Here is an 18,851-nt window from a genome sequence, read left to right as displayed (position 1 = left end):
TGGAAATGCGGTTAAATTCCCTGAGTTTGTAAAAGTTCTGTGGAGGTAACGAGCCAATTATGAACCTGGAATTTATTATGAATCAGCTTTAGCTATGGAAGCTCTTCCTTCTGGCCCTCGCATGCTGAATGACTGACGCAGAGCCACAGCGGTTCAAATGTACCTCGACATTTAGCAGAGCCGTCTGAGGGGTTTCTTCCTACCTGCAGTCACCTCCACCAACAGCTGAGCTTCAGCCGTTTCTCCGTTAGTCGCGTCCACCGCCAGCAACTGGGAACAACAAAGTCAATAGTTAAAAAAGACCGTTATCTCGTTGTGTTTAAGGTTTTTTTCTAGATCTGTAAACTCACTTGCAGAGACAGTGCGCCCTCCGGTAGCTCCGTCGTCATGAATAAATAGCCGCCGACGACGGAGAAATCGCTGCTCCCGTCGACGGAGTAGGCGACGTGGGGATTGATACCCTGTTTGGTCAGAAATCAAGAGGTCAGTACAGCACATCGAGTAGACGGACGACTCCCAAAGAGACTTCCTCGGTCCCCGAACACTCGGAAACCGATACGATGGACATTCAGTTTAACGGTAGATTTCCGCTTTTTAGTTCACCACGAAGCTCCGAAGTGAAAGACACTTCAGTTTGACCTCTAAATAAAAGGTTGTTTTGTTTAACAGCCTGTCGGATTCACGGTCTGTGTTTTGGGATAATTTATTGACAATCTCAGCTATTAACTTTTTAAATAAAATGTGATTTTTTTTTGTTTTTGTGCATAACAATTTTTTTTGTTGAATCTTTAATCTTTTTAATGAAAATACACAAAAATCCGGAGGGTGGAATCGGCGCCTGGACTCGGCGTTCTTACCGCAGTGCCGGCGTAGTCGTCGTCCGTGGCGAGGATCGTCAGCGGCTCGCCCTTGGGGTCGGTTGCCATGACGCCCACCGCGGTGACGACGCCTTCGTACAGAGGCCTCTGAAACTGCGGCCGGTGGAGACTCTTCACCTGGACGCTTACCGTGACCGTGGTGGTGGCAAACTGGTAACTGTTGGTCGTCTGAGCGGCCTGGCGGAGAAACAGAAGGTCTGACCACCTGCATCTAGACTGTGCTTATCTTTCAATTAATGACACGCCTCACATTGTGTTTATTGATCCACCGTTCAATTCGATTTTCTGCAAATTTGATCTTTTTAAATTTTAGTGTTAATTTTTAATTTATTTTATCAGTGTTTTTTTAAATGTGTTGTTAATTAAACTGAAATAAATCTATTCAATCGACAGAAAAAAAAGAAAAATGTATCGGCAACCATTAAAGATAAGCATTGATCTTGAATAATTGGTAAGTCGTGCACGTTTTTGTACGGCTGGTTTGACAAAACAAGCAAACTGATGACGTCAACTTCAACTGAACGCCATCAAACAATTATAAATGAGTCAAAAAAAAAATAGAAAGATTATTAGATGATGTAGAATGACTGTTGGTTGCAGACCTAATTTTGTTTTTCTTTAACCATAAGGAAGAAAATATTGGAAATGCTCTTTTTTATCTCACTTTTCAGGTGATTATCAAACTCTCCAAATTTCCAGAAATATGACTGAGGGCTAGGCTACATGTTATAATGCTTTTAATTAAATATTACAAGCCTGAAAGACCACGTGGTTGCACCACTAAGCGACAGCGGCACAGATCAAACCGTTAAAACAAAGAAGACACAAAGACGCCATCATTCGAACGAGCGATTGCATAACAACGAGGTTTGTCTTTACCAGAACCGTCAGGCTGAGCGTCCCCAACCCGTCGGCCGGCTTCAGCATGGTGATGTTCCCCGTGTTGGGGTCGATCTGAAACAGACCGCCGGCATCGCCTGAAACAAAGACAGAGAGAGCTGCTTCAACCTGCCGACCATCGGCGAACTGAATGCCGGCCGACGTCGACGTCGGGCCGAGGAACAAACCGCGCGTCGCTTACCGGCCAAGAACGAGTACCTCACTTCCCCGTTTATCCCTGAATCTCCGTCGATGGCGTGCAGCGGTCCTGGTTTCAGAGGCAACACGCCGGCCTGCGGAGGGAAAGAACACCGATCACCACCACGTGTCAGACGGCGATGGACGTCGTCCTTTTGGCGTGAACGCAGACGGACTTTGGAGGCTGCAATCGAGGCCTCAGCCTGCTGTGTGGAGGTGTGGAAGTCTCTGTCGAGCTCTCTTTTTCCATTACTTCATTATTAGTACTTCTCTCTCTTTTCATACGCTCAACCGAGTCCAAATGCTTGGAACTCTGAGCAGAGACTCGCCAGGTTTACGTGCCAAATATAAGCAAAAATTGGCAACGGTAAATGTGAACTAATGTCCGTTTGCTTATTAGGAGTGGAGATAAACAGCTGTTTTATATATATATATAGCTATATGTATATATTCATTCTGCATTTCCTATATTACCACTATATCTGAAAGTGTGTACTGTTATCCTATTTGAATGATTTATGGCATCAAGTTAAACTTCAGTTTCGGGCGCTCGCTGATTGGCTCCTCGTGGATCGCCTCCCTCCATCTCCGTTTTGCCACCTGACGGTTCGCCGGACTTTCCAGGTAAAGTGTCTCACCACTTGTTCGTTCAGGACGACCTGGCCGGTGTAGCCGGCGCTCTGGCAGACCACGGCGCCCCCAACCTCGTGTTTGCTGCAGGGCTGGAACCACGGCGGTCTGTTGTCGCCGTCTAAGATGGTGATAATGATGGTGGTGGTGCCAGTGAACGTAACACCGTCGATCACCGGGTCCTTTAAAAGAAAGAAACGAACATCTGATTATTTTAGTATTATGAGGCCTGTCTCGCATTGTGTTTATTTTGGCTCCTGATTTTAAATTAGTTTCAAGTCTTTGGACATGTGCCTTCGCTTTAATCAACTAAACTAAAACTAAAACTAAAATCATCTCAGAGTTCACATGGTGTCTCAAACCTGACCTCCAGATAATGAAAGAAATGTTTGATTTCATTGAATCATACAACGGGAAATCGGACTCACCTGAGCGGTTAATATCAGCTGGACAGTTTTGACCTTCTCGTAGTCGAGCGGCGACTCGATGAGGATCTCCGGGATGTTGGGCGACTTCAGGGTAAAGCCGGTCTGCAGGAGTCCAACAGGACAATGTCACATCTCCTTCGCTCTGGCACTTGAGCGAGCAGTTTCATCCCAAGCCCAGTATTTGGGCTACAATACATATCTCCGGATTGAACTATGATACATCTCATTTAACTCCGAGGAAGACGAACGACAAGAAGGCGTATCTAAATGTTGGAAACTGCTGAGAAAGAGAAAGAAACACCCAGCAGGAAGTCTTACAGATTCAGGCGTCAGCTTGTATTGCAACGCATCACCGTCGAAGTCGGTGGCGAAGAAGTTGCCAACGGTCGTGGAGACGGGAGCCATCTGGGACAAAAAAATCATCAGAGGGATTAAATATGAACTTGAATCAGAGTTCTGAATCGCAGACCAATGAAACCGGACTAGTGGGCCAAAAAACAAATGGCTGGGACAAAGATGGAAGCCCACTAGCGCCTAAAATATGATTTCACTAACAGAAACATGAAATACACGTCCACTTCGTGTACCGTAATAAAGAGCAATTTGGATGTTAAATAACTGATTTATAACATTTGTCATTGGCCAACAAACAAACAAACAACTGAACAATAAGTAGATAGTGTGTATCTAAAGGTGTCCATCGGGCTCTTACCTCGTTGACACTGACTTGGTACAGGTTCTGTTCAAAGAATGGCGGGTTATCGTTCACATTTCCCACGATTACAATAATGACGAGTGCAAACTAGAAACAAAGAGAAACACAAGCCTTGTTTTACTATGGATTTTATGTCTTTCATTGCATGGAACTTGTAAATAATATTTAAATAATATTAAATAAATCAAAGACACAATATTTTGACATCCATCTCTGAGCTGCATGTAGATCCTTACTCCTCTTTGAAGGTGACACGTGATCCGATTTTCTGTCTCCTTAAACAGAAACTCTAAAGCTTCACCAAAAATCTCTACAAGCACCTTGAGAACCTCCTCACACATTCACAGACCTTGACCACCATCTCAAGAACCTGTAGAAACTCTTCGAACGCCTCAACGACCCAAATAGGCCAAATAAGGACCTGATCGCTCCTCAAGCATCTGTAGGACCTCTTTAAGAACCAGTACAACCTCCTCAACCCCCAAGCAAACCTCAAGCATCTGTAGAACCTCTTCAAGAACCCGTAACACCTCTTGAAACTGCTAGAGAACATCCTCAAACACCTGTATAGTTTTTAAAGAACCTGTTCAGGCTCATCAACCATCTGTACAACCTCCAAAAGTACTTTTTCTTCCACAACTGTACAGGCTCCTTACGCATCTGTAGTACCTCTTGAAGAACCACATCCTCAAACTGCTGGAGAACCTCCTCAAGCTCCTGTATATATTTATAGAACCTGTACAGACACCAAGTAAACCTCCTCAAACACCTGTATAGTTTTTAAAGAACTCGTACAGGCTTCTCACGTATTTGTAGAACCTCTTCAAGCACCTGTATAACATCGTCTAGCCCCCAGAGAACCTACTCAAGCACCTCTACATTTTTTCCAGAATCCAGGTTCCTCAAGCATCTGTAAAACCTCTTTGAGTAATCTGTACAACGTCCTCAAACCCATAGAGAACATCTTCAAGCACCTGGAGAACCTCCTCAATCACCCAGAGAAGCTCTTAAGTTCAAACACATGTACCACCTCTTCAAGAACCTGAAGAACCTCCTCAGAACCTCATTAAAAAAAAAGTATTTGTTCAATGTAGCCCCTTGAATACACCACAAAGTGAAAGTTAAAGTCTCCACGGTGCGACGCATCACGGTTCAACGTGTTCAGCGTGAGGGGAACGCGGTACCTCGCTGCCGGTGGCCTCCTGAGTGCAGATGATGTCGACGGAGTGAACTTTACTTGTCTGCAAAACAAAAAAAGAAACTTTAATGCTCGACAGTGTTTTCACAGACGAGTCTCCAAAACCGAGACCCGGGTCTGGATCTCGTGACCTACGCACCTCGTGGTCCAACACCTTCACGGCTACCAGCTGGTTTCCCACCAAGCCGAACGGGTTGTCGGGGTTCGCGGGGGGAGGCCTGAACTGGAGGGTCACGCCCGGTTGGATCGAGATAGTCTGCACGACATCGCCCACCGCGTTGTTTTCCAAAAACGGCACCTGTTGAGGTGCCGAACAGACTGTTGGGAAACGAGAAGAGACGAATTAGACCAAAGAAACTGTGTCTCAGCAATACTTCATGAAGTGTTTCGAGGTTCAAAGAAATATTGACTGAAGGTTTTGGTTTTTGGAATTATTTTGGTCAATGCGTTTAGGGCGTTTTCTTTTGGCCTTTTAACAGGTCGATTTAGAGATAACTGCAACTCTAATATGGGGAGAAACATCTATTAGCTTTATAGGATAGATGTGTGTGATAAACTATCGGCAGAAATGGAAGACAATATAATGAAGTATGGGTTGTTTTTTCAGTGTGTAATAAACCTGTAAATAAGAAACGTTGTGTTCGCGTTGGCTTAGCGCGAGGCGTTTACGTCTTCTTCGAGGAGCCGGTCGCCATGTTTTCTACAGAAGCCCAGAGCGGACAAACCAAACACCGACGGGGACGTTCGTGTGCTTTTTTCCGTCGGCCTTTCGTGGCTTAAATCGTAGCGAGATGGTCGCCCGATACTAAATGGGCAGCTGATGTTTAACAAGCTGCCGGTTAATAAAAAACAAATTATTACTAAAGAGCAATTAATAAATATTGACAGTGTAAATGTCTCCGCCCTTCACCTCCAAACAAGAAACTTTCCGATGTCAAACTTCTTCCTGCTTCTTATTCCCCCGGTATATTATCTAGCTAACGTCCCGCGCTGTGAGCGGCTACGTGGTGTTGTTGGTGGTGTTTTCACAGTACTCACTGTCGACGGCGGACGTCCGAAGCAGAACCAGAAGCAGGAAGCAGAAGGACGTCTGCGGGTGAATCCCGTCCATGTCGCTGTCCGTCCAGAATGAACCGATCCTCGCCCGTCTCTGATCTCCACTTTCTGCTTTATGGCCTCAGTGGACTTTCCCCTCCTCCTCAGTCATAAAATCGCAACACACGGGAAGTCATAAAAACCTTATTTGTGATAAATTGTCTTTCACTTGTTTGACTGGGTTCACGTGTACAAACACACACACACACACGGTGAACGAATGAATGACAATTAAAACATCTTTATCAAGTAACATCTTCATATCAGTGAAGTCGTCGATGATCCTGAGGTCACGGGTCTTTATTTATGACGGGTTTTTACACGTCCACGCAAAGATATACAAACTCCTACTTTAATATATCCAACGTGTGAACTTGTTAAGGATTATGTGCGGTTCCACTGTAAAACTGGTTCTCTCAAGCTCTCCAATCAAACCATCAGCGATGACACAACTGGGCCGGAGGTTTTGAGTCTTTAATAAACATAATGAACTTTTACTGAAAAGGCTTTTAAATTATTGTTCCCACGTCATTCAAAATAAGTCACGTACAGTAGTAATTTTGAGGACTACAGCAACTTCACTTTTGGTAGTCTGAATCGTGCTGTATTTCATTTTTTATTAAATACAACATATCACAAAAGGCTTAAAGTTGCGTGGGTACAAGATTTAAATGCTAATAATGGAGAAAAAAATTATAAATCACCACCTGCATAAAAATAAATATTATATAGCGTTATAGTGTAAGGCTGTATTTCTTATTTACTAATAATTGATGGGACAATTACAAAATGTTTATGCTATAAACAAACAATTACTAAAAATACAAATTATAGCTTTTACGGTGCTAAAGTAGAAAGCGTATCTGTTGCCTGTCAACAGCGAAGCAACCGAATGTACAGAAAAGCAGCAAAAGACACAGATTTATGCTCATTTCCATTAACTACTGCAAATATTAGCAGTGAGGTAATCGAGACAAGTGGCAGGTGCTAATTCTCCATTTTTATCTCCACTTTTTTGCTTTTAAGGCTGAACCCAGTTCTTTACTTCAGCCAAGCATGAACATGTTTTGCCCCATTTTTATTTTTGGGCATTTCCACTTTTCTTTCCATGACCTTCCTTCTTGTTCCACAGTAGTAGTTTCATTATAAACATCAACGCATCAGAACTGTTTGCTTCTTTCGGTGACATCCATAACTCGAATACATACTCTACTAATACAGAGTATTACAGTTACCAAAGACAATAAACACGTAAAGTACTTCATAAAAGGTATTTCTTTTTAATAACAAAGATATCCGTTTCCAGCATATAAAGCGCTATATTCAGATCATCAGTACCATGTTGGTCCTTCTAACATCAGCTTTCATTTCTGTATTTGTTGTTGTTGTTTCTTTATTTGTAGTTGTTGTCGTTTCTTTACATGTACGGACACATGTACTGTTTCAGCAGCAGGTTGACCTTCTCCACGTCTCCGCCCACGCCGCTGTGGACAGAAACACGTCGGTCTTCTTAAAGAAACATTTACTACTCATTACATCTCTACGGTAAAACAAGGAATCAAATGTTCTGACAAACATCAACAAATAATCTGGGATGTGAGACCGTTGTAGCTAATGTCGCCCAACCTTTGTAGCTAATGTCGCCCAACCGTTGTAGCTAATGTCGCCCAACCTTTGTAGCTAATGTCGCCCAACCTGTGTAGCTAATGTCGCCCAACCTTTGTAGCGAATGGTGCCCAACCTTTGTAGCTAATGTCGCCCAACCTTTGTAGCTAATGTCGCCCAACCTTTGTAGCTAATGTCGCCCAACCTTTGTAGCTAATGTCGCCCAACCTTTGTAGCTAATGTCGCCCAACCTTTGTAGCTAATGTCGCCCAACCGTTGTAGCTAATGTCGCCCAACCTTTGTAGCTAATGTCGCCCAACCTGTGTAGCTAATGTCGCCCAACCTTTGTAGCGAATGGTGCCCAACCTTTGTAGCTAATGTCGCCCAACCTTTGTAGCTAATGTCGCCCAACCTTTGTAGCTAATGTCGCCCAACCTTTGTAGCTAATGTCGCCCAACCTTTGTAGCGAATGGTGCCCAACCTTTGTAGCTAATGTCGCCCAACCTTTGTAGCTAATGTCGCCCAACCTTTGTAGCTAATGTCGCCCAACCTTTGTAGCGAATGGTGCCCAACCTTTGTAGCTAATGTCGCCCAACCTTTGTAGCGAATGGTGCCCAACCTTTGTAGCTAATGTCGCCCAACCTTTGTAGCTAATGTCGCCCAACCTTTGTAGCGAATGATGCCCAACCTTTGTAGCGAATGATGCCCAACCTTTGTAGCGAATGATGCCCAACCTTTGTAGCTAATGATGCCCAACCTTTGTAGCTAATGTTGCCCAACCACTTTCATTGGAAACGTTATTAATTTTTTTAAACAGTGCTGGAGAGGAAACTCGTAAAAAGGTATTTTTTTCTGACGCGTTTTCTTATTATCACAACTTCACAAAAAGAAGCCTTTCTGGTTGATAAGTCGATACGAGATGAGAAAATTAATCTTGTATTGATGAGTTATCATGTTTCTGTCTCAGTTTTTTGGGGGAAACTGACCACGGATCCATTTTAGAATGTGGATTCTCTTCCATTAACCCACCTGCAGGCTGTTGTTTGTAACCTCATTGCCGTCTTCATAGTGTAATGTACATTTGCATTAATATCGTCAGTACAACGGAGTCATCTCATACCAGCTAACGGAACCTTCTCCGTTTAAGACTCATGCTACTTCATTTGGCGGTTATTTTCCAACGGTTTCTACTCTGCTGTGTTCCCGATGGCCTGAGATCAATAAAGGCCTAACGTGTCTGGAGTGTCGCACCTCTTCTTGACGCTCTGCATGCGGCGCAGGAAGGCGCAGACGGAGCTGTGTTTGGCTTTCGATCGCAGGAACTCGGCGTATCTGTTGGAGAACTCGATGTCTCCCAGCTGCCTCCGGCGGTCCAGACCTGCAGACACCAGCAGCTGCCTGGAAACAGTCACATCAACAGTCGTACGGGGATGAGAGTGCAGGTGCATGATGCACCTCCGTGCACATCACACGTGCACTATCCGTGCGCGTGACACTACTTCGTAGAGGTTGCAAGGAAAAGCTGCATTGACAGAAACACTGAGAAATAGGTTTTGTTGTTCCCATTCATTTGATTGAAGTTGTGTTTTCTTTCTGGCCACTAGGGGGCAGCAGAAGCAAAGAAAACACCTCCAGATTGGAAAAGTGAAGCCAATGCTGAAGGTCTCAAACTTTTTATGATTGTGTAGAAGTCTTTGAGACAAATGACGAGCGACGAGCTCCACGGATGAATAGTTTAGTTTGTCTTCCGTGAACTCACCTGAGTCTGGCCTCGAGCAGAGCGTCAGAGTTCATCCTTGACCACGGTGCGTTCAGGTGTCCGAGCCGAGACAGGAAACTCTCCACCTCTTCTTCATCCCTGGGGTCACATGACAGGAAGACGCGACATGCATTTTAAAACAAAAACAAAGAACACCATCAGAAAATATGAAACCCTCTTTTTTTTTCGCCCACGGATGATTTAAAAAAGAAGGATGTCTTTGTGAGAAGGTACCTGACAGGAAGTGACGTGGCGAGGTGGAGGAGGGCCAACAGCAGGAACAGCCGAGTCACACTAATGGAAGGCATCACGAGGAAGATGAAGAAGAAGAAGACGAGGGTCGACGATTTCCTGCGGAGACAAATTTTATTTTTTTTTAAAACCTCCAAATCAGACAGATGCATGTTTTTTTGTTCCAGGTCTATTTGTTCTGGACATCTTAAGATCTCAGCTTTGTGTTGGTCTCTTCTCTGCAGAGCTCTGACCTCAACCGGATCCCCCGACTCCAGAGAACTAATTAATAACCCCGCAGCTTTGGAATATGCAATTACTTCAAAAGATGTTCTTGAAAATAAAGTTTCATACCCGTTTGAAAAAAATAAATAATGCCTGTAAATTCTCGTGTGAAAGCTAGCATGTTCAGGTCTGTAATTTTATTAAATTAATTAAAAACACATTTAAAAAAGGTTTATACTGTGTGAGCACATGTTGTGATCTGAGCTTCCTAAATAAACACAACGTTCAGGTCATATCAGAGTATATATAAAAATATATGTTTATTCATGTATATATAAAATATATATATATATATATATATATATATATTTATTTAATCCTCATGTTTTTGAAAGCTCAAACAAAATTTTTCGACAGTAACATAATCTTAAGTTTGATTTTCAACCTGAAAGTTTAAAAAGAATACCTACAAAACGTACAAACACGACTACGTGTCAGTTAAAAAACAAGCAGAGATATTAATAATATAAACGGATTATCACGTATTTGCCACTTGATGTTTAATTACAGTGATTAAGGTTTGATCTCCTCTGAAGTTTGACATTTCCTGCAACATCAAATAAAAAAAAATACAAATATATACGGTATATATTTATTATATTCAGACAGTTTTAAACATTTATTAAGTCGACGGACAGTGTAAATTAAATGAAAGTAACATAAAAGATAAAATAAGACAAGCTACATTTTAATTAAATTAAAAAAAGAATACATTTAATTTAAAATTAACAAAAGACGGTAAAAAAAAAAAATAATACATTTAATTTAAAATTAACAAAAGACGGTAAAAAAAATAAATACATTTAATTTAAAATTAACAAAAGACGGTCAAAAAAATAAATACATTTAATTTAAAATTAACAAAAGACATCGTGAAATCAAGCTACGAGGAAACTCACCTGGACAGATCCTTCTCAGAGACCAGACCGAACCGGATCAGACCTGCAGACTGGGTGTCGGGGTCCGAGCTTCCTCCTTTTGTACCCCCCCTCGGGCATCGACCCCCCTCCCGTTTCATTGGTCAACACATTTAGTCGGGGAACCAGATTTTCCAGTTTTCTTCGCTTCCTGAAAATCTTAATGAGATTAATGGATCCCACTTCCTTAACGAGCTCTAATCACCTGCCTGTACGCCGAGTATTGATCCACGAACACACGTTTCTGATCTTTTTATTACTACGATTAATGCTCCTGTTTGCTTTGCTCACAATTTATTAACGTCACTCGTGAGTCACTTCAGTAACCTTCACTTCCGATTCTGGAAATAGTAAAAAAAAAAAAAAAAGTGTTGGCTTCAACTTCTAATTATGAAGTAAATGTGGATTTCACAAAGTAATAACAACACCATCAGCGTTTAGATCGGAATTAATCTGCAGATTCTTCGGTTCAAAATGAGACCAAACTTTTCTATGGGTCTCAGGTTTTCAGCCACAACTAAAAAGGTCAAAATGTGGCCTCCAGCAGACCAGATGAGGCTTGTTTTTAGGCCTTTAGTTGATGATCACTATCATTAAGGAGTCAGTGACGGTGTATAAAGCAGTCGGTAAAACACCGCAACGAGGAGGTCCTTGAGCATAAATGAGCCCAGGAAATATAACACACACACGCACACACACACACTAAAATCATGAATGGCGTACAAGTGAAAGTGTTGAATACGTTTGTTTTTATTCCTGATGATTGAAACAGCAGAAGGAACCGATCTCGAGGTCGACTGAAACACGAGATCAAACTACAGGATGGACAATTAAAATATTCCCCGTTAGAGGTTTAAATTAAACAGGAAACCAATGAGTCACTGAGTGAAACGTTGTCAACAACCTTTGGACTTTGAGGACTTAAGGTGGACGTTTGAGTTACTTTTCAGATTTTATAGAAAACTAAAATCACAAAGATAATTTCCTTTAAGATTCTGTATTTTCAAAAGGCTTCATTCTACAATAACTACATGCTGTTAGGAAAACACCACCAGAGTTGATTCGGTGACATCTTTAAACTCTACTTGTTATAATCGAGGATATTACACATTTTACTACGGTCACAGCATTCATACGACTGAACAAATGTAAATGACAAAATCTGTTAATTTCTTCACAATCCGTGGATTAACGGTTCTGAATTTAATTTGTCAGAAGACATTCGAACCGTCTGTTATTGTCCGGTCAGCGCCGCGAACCAACGGCTAGCTAGCACAAAGCACGTCTGCAGAAGGAAAACGATAGGAAAACTGTTTTTTGGAAACCGGTGAAGTTATTTTCCACCGAGTGGGAGATATCGTAGTGTCATGTGGGAACTTCTTACATCCCAGAATAAACAAGACTGGCTGCTGGTGAATCTGGTAAATCAGGCTCGGTCACATCAACATTTAAAGAAACGCAGTCAAATCCATTAATTAGCTTCTGTTGGTGTACAAACTGCACAACGGAGACGTTAGGCGTCAATGGTACGAAGACGTCTTTTAAAATCAACTGCGTGAACTCATTGTCCTCATTAGCGACCGAGCTAACGCGCTAGCTCATTAAATGCAATAAGTGAACAGAGCTAGAACAGAACGAAGCCCTCGCGTGTTCCCGCCTTGCTAGTGCGCTAGTCGTTAGCGTAGTTAGCGTGCCAGATAGCGTAGTTTACCAACTATCCCTGCGAGTGGTCGCTACGTCTCCGAGCTTCTAGGAAAGCCTCGTCAAGTATTTTCTTTATGCCACTTCATATTATTTCTTGACTGGGCCTTTTTCGGTCCGTACGAATTGTGAACGCGGCATTAGCTAGTAGCGAGCCAGCTAGCTTGGCAGCTATCTCTGAGCAAATTAGCTAGATAATACGTGATTATAGCAGATACCAGCTCGTCATGTATTTACCTCTGCAGGACTATTATCACGAAAAAACATGCAAATTAATGAGCCAGTTGACTGGGCACTAAATCTATATACTAAAGCACAAAGACATTTAGTTTGCTAAATGTAAATAAATAGTTATTAACCACTAAAATAACACCTCAGTCATCATTTGGTTGGTTGTTCGGAGGTTTTACAGCAAACATTAAGACTCTGATTGTATCAACAGGAGAACGTTTGCCTCCATCACATCCTGGAAAATTAATGCATTCCCGTTGGGTACTTTCTTTGATTGGGTTCCAGGTTTTGGACCAGGGGGGGGGTCCTCTCTGCGGAGCTACAACCGTCACGGACGGACACGGCTACGGCATCGAACCCCCGGCCGGTATTTGGCCTGTTGGCCTTCATGAGCTGCTACTGGTTCCCTCCTCCGTCAGATTGAGTCCAGCTCGACGCCAGCAGAGAGGGAACCGGATTGCTCGTCAACAAACAAACAAACACACAAAGAAACATCTGCAGTCCGACAGTCCAGTGCTGATACTCGACTTCCTGTCCAGTCAAATGCTCTTTTAGTGGTTTGGAAAGCAGGAATAGGTTTGGGACATTTTACGACATCACCGTCCTTAGGGGAGAAAAATGCAACGCCGCTATGAATATTAGGAAATTAGATTCAGATTATCGATTTGAGGGTTTTACAAAAACAGAATTAAACCCGACGGTTTAACTTTAAAACATGATTTCACACCGGGAGCATATTGAAGTTACAGCTACAACTGACTTTGAAGGCGGAATATCTGCAGAACTGGAAGATTAAAAACATTCACGCATGCTCCGTTCAGCTCGACTGACAAAAAAAACTCATTAACAATTTAAATGTCCCGGTTACGATGGAGCTCAGGCTTTCCTGAGAATCGATGGACAAATCGAAAAGCAGAAAGAAAACCAACAAAGACGGTGAGACGAAGGTCCAACGCTGGGAAATAAATGTCCTGTCGGCATTATTTTTTCCTCCTCTACTTTTCCTGATCTGGAATCAGCCCCTGACCCCAAACGATTACAGGACCCTAGCAATGACTGGGTGGTGTCTGGCATCCTTGAAACATGTAACAGATAATTCCAAATCCAGCATTTAAAAAGTGCAAATAAGATAAGATTTCTGTAACAATTTTGAATAAATATAAAAAACTGTTCTTAACGGCTGGGGGGGGGGGGGGGGGGGGGGGGGGACTCTGACACCCGATTGAAAAATACAGCGACAAACATAACAAATAAAAGTCGATCTAGAGATGAGTTTGGAGTCCCGATCGCCTTCACAGGTGAGAATGTCTGGAGGCTCAGGATCAACAGGTTGACCATGACGAGTCAAGAGATCAAAGAAAGAAAAAAACGGGGCTCGAGTACTTCGACAGAATAAAATAACTAATACAAAAAGGCAAAGTAGACATGAAGCAACTGGCCCCATAAGCCTTTTGACAAGCAGCTGATTGGTCGAGTCAAAGCTTTAATCTTGGTGCGTCAGACCCAGAAAGTAAAAGACGCGTCTCCTTCCTTACTGCTCGTCCTCGTTGAGTAACGGCACGACTCGGTCAATCCGGTCGAGCCTCCCGGTGATGGCGGCGGCAATAACAACAACAACAACAACAACAACAACAACAACAGCGACAGTGACGTAGGTCGAGGCTGACAACAGAGGGACGACTCCAGTGTCCGACGGGGGAATAATGGGGGGGCGGGCCTATATCGCACAGGGGTTGGCGAGGTCCTCAAACACCGTCGGTTCTTCGATCCCTCGTGCGAACAGCTTGATCAACTGGCAGTGCACCCTGGGTAAAAAAACAACAACAACAACGACGACGAAGAAGGTTTAAAAGACATTTAAACCTGGGTTAAAATATTTGCTAAAAACCGAAGTAAAAGGACTCGTTCGGGGGCGTCGTACCGGACGTCGATGGCCGCGTGGGTCAGGATCTCGCCGTCGCAGTTCCAGCTGCTGTAGGCGGGGACGCAGCCGCACGCCGGGTGGTCTCGGCAGATCTGGCCGAAGATCTGGCGCCTGCCGTTCTCCCGCAGGTCCAGGTCCGAGTCGCTCTGGCAGTGACGCGGCGTGAAGCGGAAGCGCCGCACCCGGTGGACCTCGACGAAGGTCAGGTCAAACTGGTGGAGGGCAGAGCGAGACGGTGAGCGAGATCCGGAGGGGGAACGCCGTGCCGGGTGCCGGGGTCTCTCTCGGGTATCCGTTACCTGGTCGTCTTTGCTGGTGTGCCGCAAGAGGTGCCGGAGGAAGTCGACGCGGGAACACTTGCGGACCACGATGAGGTCGGTGGTGCCGTCGGCCAGGTGGGCGGCGGGGCTGAGGCCTTTGGGGCTGCGGGGACACGCGCAGCTCATACTGGCAGCGTTGATGGCCAGGAACTTCCCTCTGATGGTCCTCCACTCGCTGTCACTTTCTGAAAGCAACCCCAAAAAGACAGATCTGACTCTTCTGGCTGCTGCCAAAGAGACATTGCTTTGCAACGTCGATTGACTGCTTCAGGTGTTCAACCACAGTCAGAAGTCAGTTTCAGAAGCTCTGAACGCGGGTTAGTCGGACTCACCGCTGCCCGATGCCTCGTCCACCTCGTACCGCTCGGCTTTCTCTGAAAGTAGCTTCCCGTTCTGCTGACAAACCACACAGCTGGAAATGTACAGACACAACAATGTTTTTTATTTATATAAAAAAATAAAATACACACACACACACACATACGAATATACATAAATAATTACTAAACTGACACTTAACTAACTTAAAATTACAACATCTCTCTCACCCAGATCGACACTTGGCGGCGTCCCGTGGCGTTCCCATGATGCCTCTGGCCGGCAGGTAGGAAACCGTCCCTTCATAGTAGTGATGAGTCAGGAACATCTTCACACCTGCAGTCAACAGCAACATGGCAATCACAGGGAAGCAATACCGCTTCTGTCCACAGGGGGGCCGCCAAAGTCAACACACAACGAAAGCTCCTTGCCGTTAACTTCAAGTATCAGATTCCGCTTCCGGAAAACTTGTCGACGCTCGTGGCGTTCCTACCCGAGAGGTCGTATCTGGCCGGTCCCATCCATCGCTTCCTCTCGCTGTCACTCAGCACATCGCCGTAGAAACCGTAACCCAGCAGGGAGACGGAGTACCGCAGGAAGGTGTTGTTGTCGTGGACCGAGCACACGTCCATCGGCTGAGAGTCTCCTGTTATATATATAAAAAATAAAAAGAAGCTTAAAATGTAAAAAAGTTCTTTATAATTTAATTTTGTTATGAATGGTATTTAATTACTCATCCTGCGGACGGCGTATTACTAGAACACTATTTTAGTTCTGTGCCTCGTGATTCTGACCACAAGTTTTAAAATCCCGTTGTTTTGTTTTACTACTTGCATAATATCAACACTGTGGTAATATACATATGGTAATGCAGTGGACTTGAAATAACACTAGATGGCAGCATGAGACCAGAACGATGGAGGACGAACTGGATATGGATACAAAAAGAAATATTTTTTTTTTAAATCGTTCAAATTCGAGAAACTGACAATTTATCTTCAGTCATTTGAGTCATTAGTTGGTCTATAAATCAGAAAGCGGAGACCCGTTTACTATCCATGCATGTGCAGGAAAAACAGCACATTTTAATGTTTTTACTTGAAAAATTACACAAACTATAACTCCATCATCAAACTTTAATGTGCAAAGTTGGCAAAAATATTCTTTATTTTTGGTGAATAATTATCATCTGGACCTTCTTGGTCCCATCCCCAAGTTTTCCTTGCGCCCCCGTTTGCAACGTGTGACATTCGATGACGATACTGACCCACGATGATGTGCAGCGCAGAGGTCACGGGGTCATTGGCGCCCACGGTGGCGAAGCAGATGCAGTCGGTCGAACCTGAAACGGAAGGAACGGCACGTGTGTGTGAACGCTGCAGCGGTTGAAGAGCGGGACGGACGGATCCGACGGCATCCAATAATACTCTCGGTACTTTTATTTTGAAAACAACGCTGCCTGTTAGCACGCAACGTTTGGGAAATTGAACATTTTAGCGGCCATTAATTTAACCAGGTGAGCTGCTTCTTCTCGACTTCTGCGGAGACAATGAATGTCTCCCTGTGTGTGTGTGTGTGTGTGTGTGTGTGTGTGTGTGTGTGTGTGTGTGTGTGTGTGTGTGTGTGTGTGTGCGTGTTTATTGAGCACTTGAACAACAGGAAACACAAAAGGAAACAAACAAACAGAGAAACAAGGCCACATTCGGTACCTGCATTTACACCCCGGTAACAGAGACTCCTGCTCTCTGATTGGCTGTCTATATTGTCTTTATAGTAGAATAACTTATACTTAAAGTTGTGTCTCTTGTCTCTTTGCTGCTGTGTATGAATAGTGATAAGAGGGTTAATAAGACTATTTTGAGCGATTATTATTAAAGATTTGTACATTTTGCATATGCACCTGGCAGCTTCAACACTTCGTTCAATTATTAAAAAGAAAAGTTTATGCTAAATAAATGTATTAAAAAAAAAAAAAGGGACAATTGAAACGCGTTGAAAATCTGCAAAACAAACGAGGCCAAAACGACCCCCAGAAGTACAAACTGCAGGTAACCATAGCGACACGACGGATGCTAAATTCCAATGCTAAATGTGTAAAAACAAAAAAGCGGTATTTAAGTGTCCTCTGACCTGCAGGAATGACTCCAATGCGCAGCGAGCAGGGCAGCAGCGCCTCGTCCGGACCGGTGGGATCCACGCCGCCGTCCACCTGCGTCCTCCAGATCAGCCCGTGGATGACCTCACTGAACATGCCGTCCCCTCCGACACACACCACCCTGAGGGCGGAGCCAGGCGCTTTACGTCACGCTGTTCATCGGTGCGTTCACTGTCCCTCAAAAGTATATATATATAAAAAAAAAAGGCTGCCTCTGGCGCTTTTATTTTGGCGGTTCGCTAGCGAGCGTTTAAAAACTAAACTCTCACCCGTCAATCTTCTGCAGCTCCGCCTCCGTCCTCAGGTGGTCCCTCGCATAATTGGCGCGCTCCGTCACTATGACAACAGACAGCAGACTAATTAATTTTTTTTATAAAAACCCGAAAGAGGGAAGCACCGGGGACAGGAAGTGGTGGGCGTACCGACGACGTGCGTGGAGACGCCGGCCCGGGCGAACAGCGGGGCGACCTTCTGCTCGTAGATGCGCTCTCCCTGACGCTTCCCGCTGAACGGGTTGATGTAGACCAGCAGGCGCTTGGGTCTGCTGGCTGAAGACAACAACAACAACAACAACAACATTGATGATGATAATGTCACTGGCGTTTCCGGGCAACGATCACATGCGTTTTAGTCTGCGTGAGGTCGTACCGATGGCGGCGAGCTGCTCTCCGATGATGCCGACCCAGCGTTGACACAGCGCCCCCTCTGGACAGGTGAAGGTGACCTCGGCGCACCGCCAGCGGTGCTGCTGACACCTCTCCACGTACAGCACTGACATGCAACAGACAGACAAACGACACGCAAACAGACAGGCAACAGACACGCAACAGACACACACACACAGGCAACAGACAGGCAAACAGACACGCAACAGACACACACACAGGCAACAGACAGGCAAACAGACACGCAAACAGACAGGCAAACGACACGCAACAGACACACACACACAGGCAACAGACAGGCAAACAGACACGCAACAGACAGGCAGACAACACGCAAACAGACAGGCAACAGACACGCAAACAGACAGGGAAACGACACACAACAGACAGGCAACAGACAGGTAACAGACACGCAACAGACACACACACAGGCAACAGACACGCAACAGACACACACACAGGCAACAGACAGGCAAACAGACACGCAAACAGACAGGCAAACAGACACGCAAACAGACAGGCAAACGACACGCAACAGACACACACACAGGCAACAGACAGGCAAACAGACACGCAACAGACAGGCAGACAACACGCAAACAGACAGGCAACAGACACGCAAACAGACAGGGAAACGACACACAACAGACAGGCAACAGACAGGTAACAGACACGCAACAGACACACACACAGGCAACAGACACGCAACAGACACACAC

At 44.4% G+C, this 18,851-nt stretch overlaps 1 protein-coding gene across 1 annotated transcript in view; it reads right to left on the bottom strand.

Annotated features, from left to right (window-relative positions):
* Window positions 1-14,193: 14,193 nt before the first annotated feature.
* LOC117732881 (ceramide kinase-like) overlaps window positions 14,194-18,851 on the bottom strand; it is a 7,340-nt gene continuing 2,682 nt past the window's right edge. Inside the window, exons 3-13 of the mRNA XM_034536117.1 lie at window positions 18,116-18,238; window positions 17,890-18,015; window positions 17,737-17,803; window positions 17,443-17,588; window positions 16,580-16,654; window positions 15,806-15,958; window positions 15,543-15,648; window positions 15,327-15,406; window positions 14,974-15,179; window positions 14,672-14,886; window positions 14,194-14,555 (exon numbers count right to left, since the gene is read on the bottom strand). Coding sequence (XP_034392008.1) covers window positions 14,468-14,555; window positions 14,672-14,886; window positions 14,974-15,179; window positions 15,327-15,406; window positions 15,543-15,648; window positions 15,806-15,958; window positions 16,580-16,654; window positions 17,443-17,588; window positions 17,737-17,803; window positions 17,890-18,015; window positions 18,116-18,238 — 1,385 coding nt within the window. The 3' untranslated portion in view covers window positions 14,194-14,467. The remainder of the gene's footprint in view (window positions 14,556-14,671; window positions 14,887-14,973; window positions 15,180-15,326; window positions 15,407-15,542; window positions 15,649-15,805; window positions 15,959-16,579; window positions 16,655-17,442; window positions 17,589-17,736; window positions 17,804-17,889; window positions 18,016-18,115; window positions 18,239-18,851) is intronic.

Source organism: Cyclopterus lumpus, chromosome 6 (genome assembly GCF_009769545.1).
Source record: "Cyclopterus lumpus isolate fCycLum1 chromosome 6, fCycLum1.pri, whole genome shotgun sequence".
NCBI lineage: Eukaryota > Metazoa > Chordata > Actinopteri > Perciformes > Cyclopteridae > Cyclopterus > Cyclopterus lumpus.
This window is presented reverse-complemented; position numbering and strand designations above follow the sequence as displayed.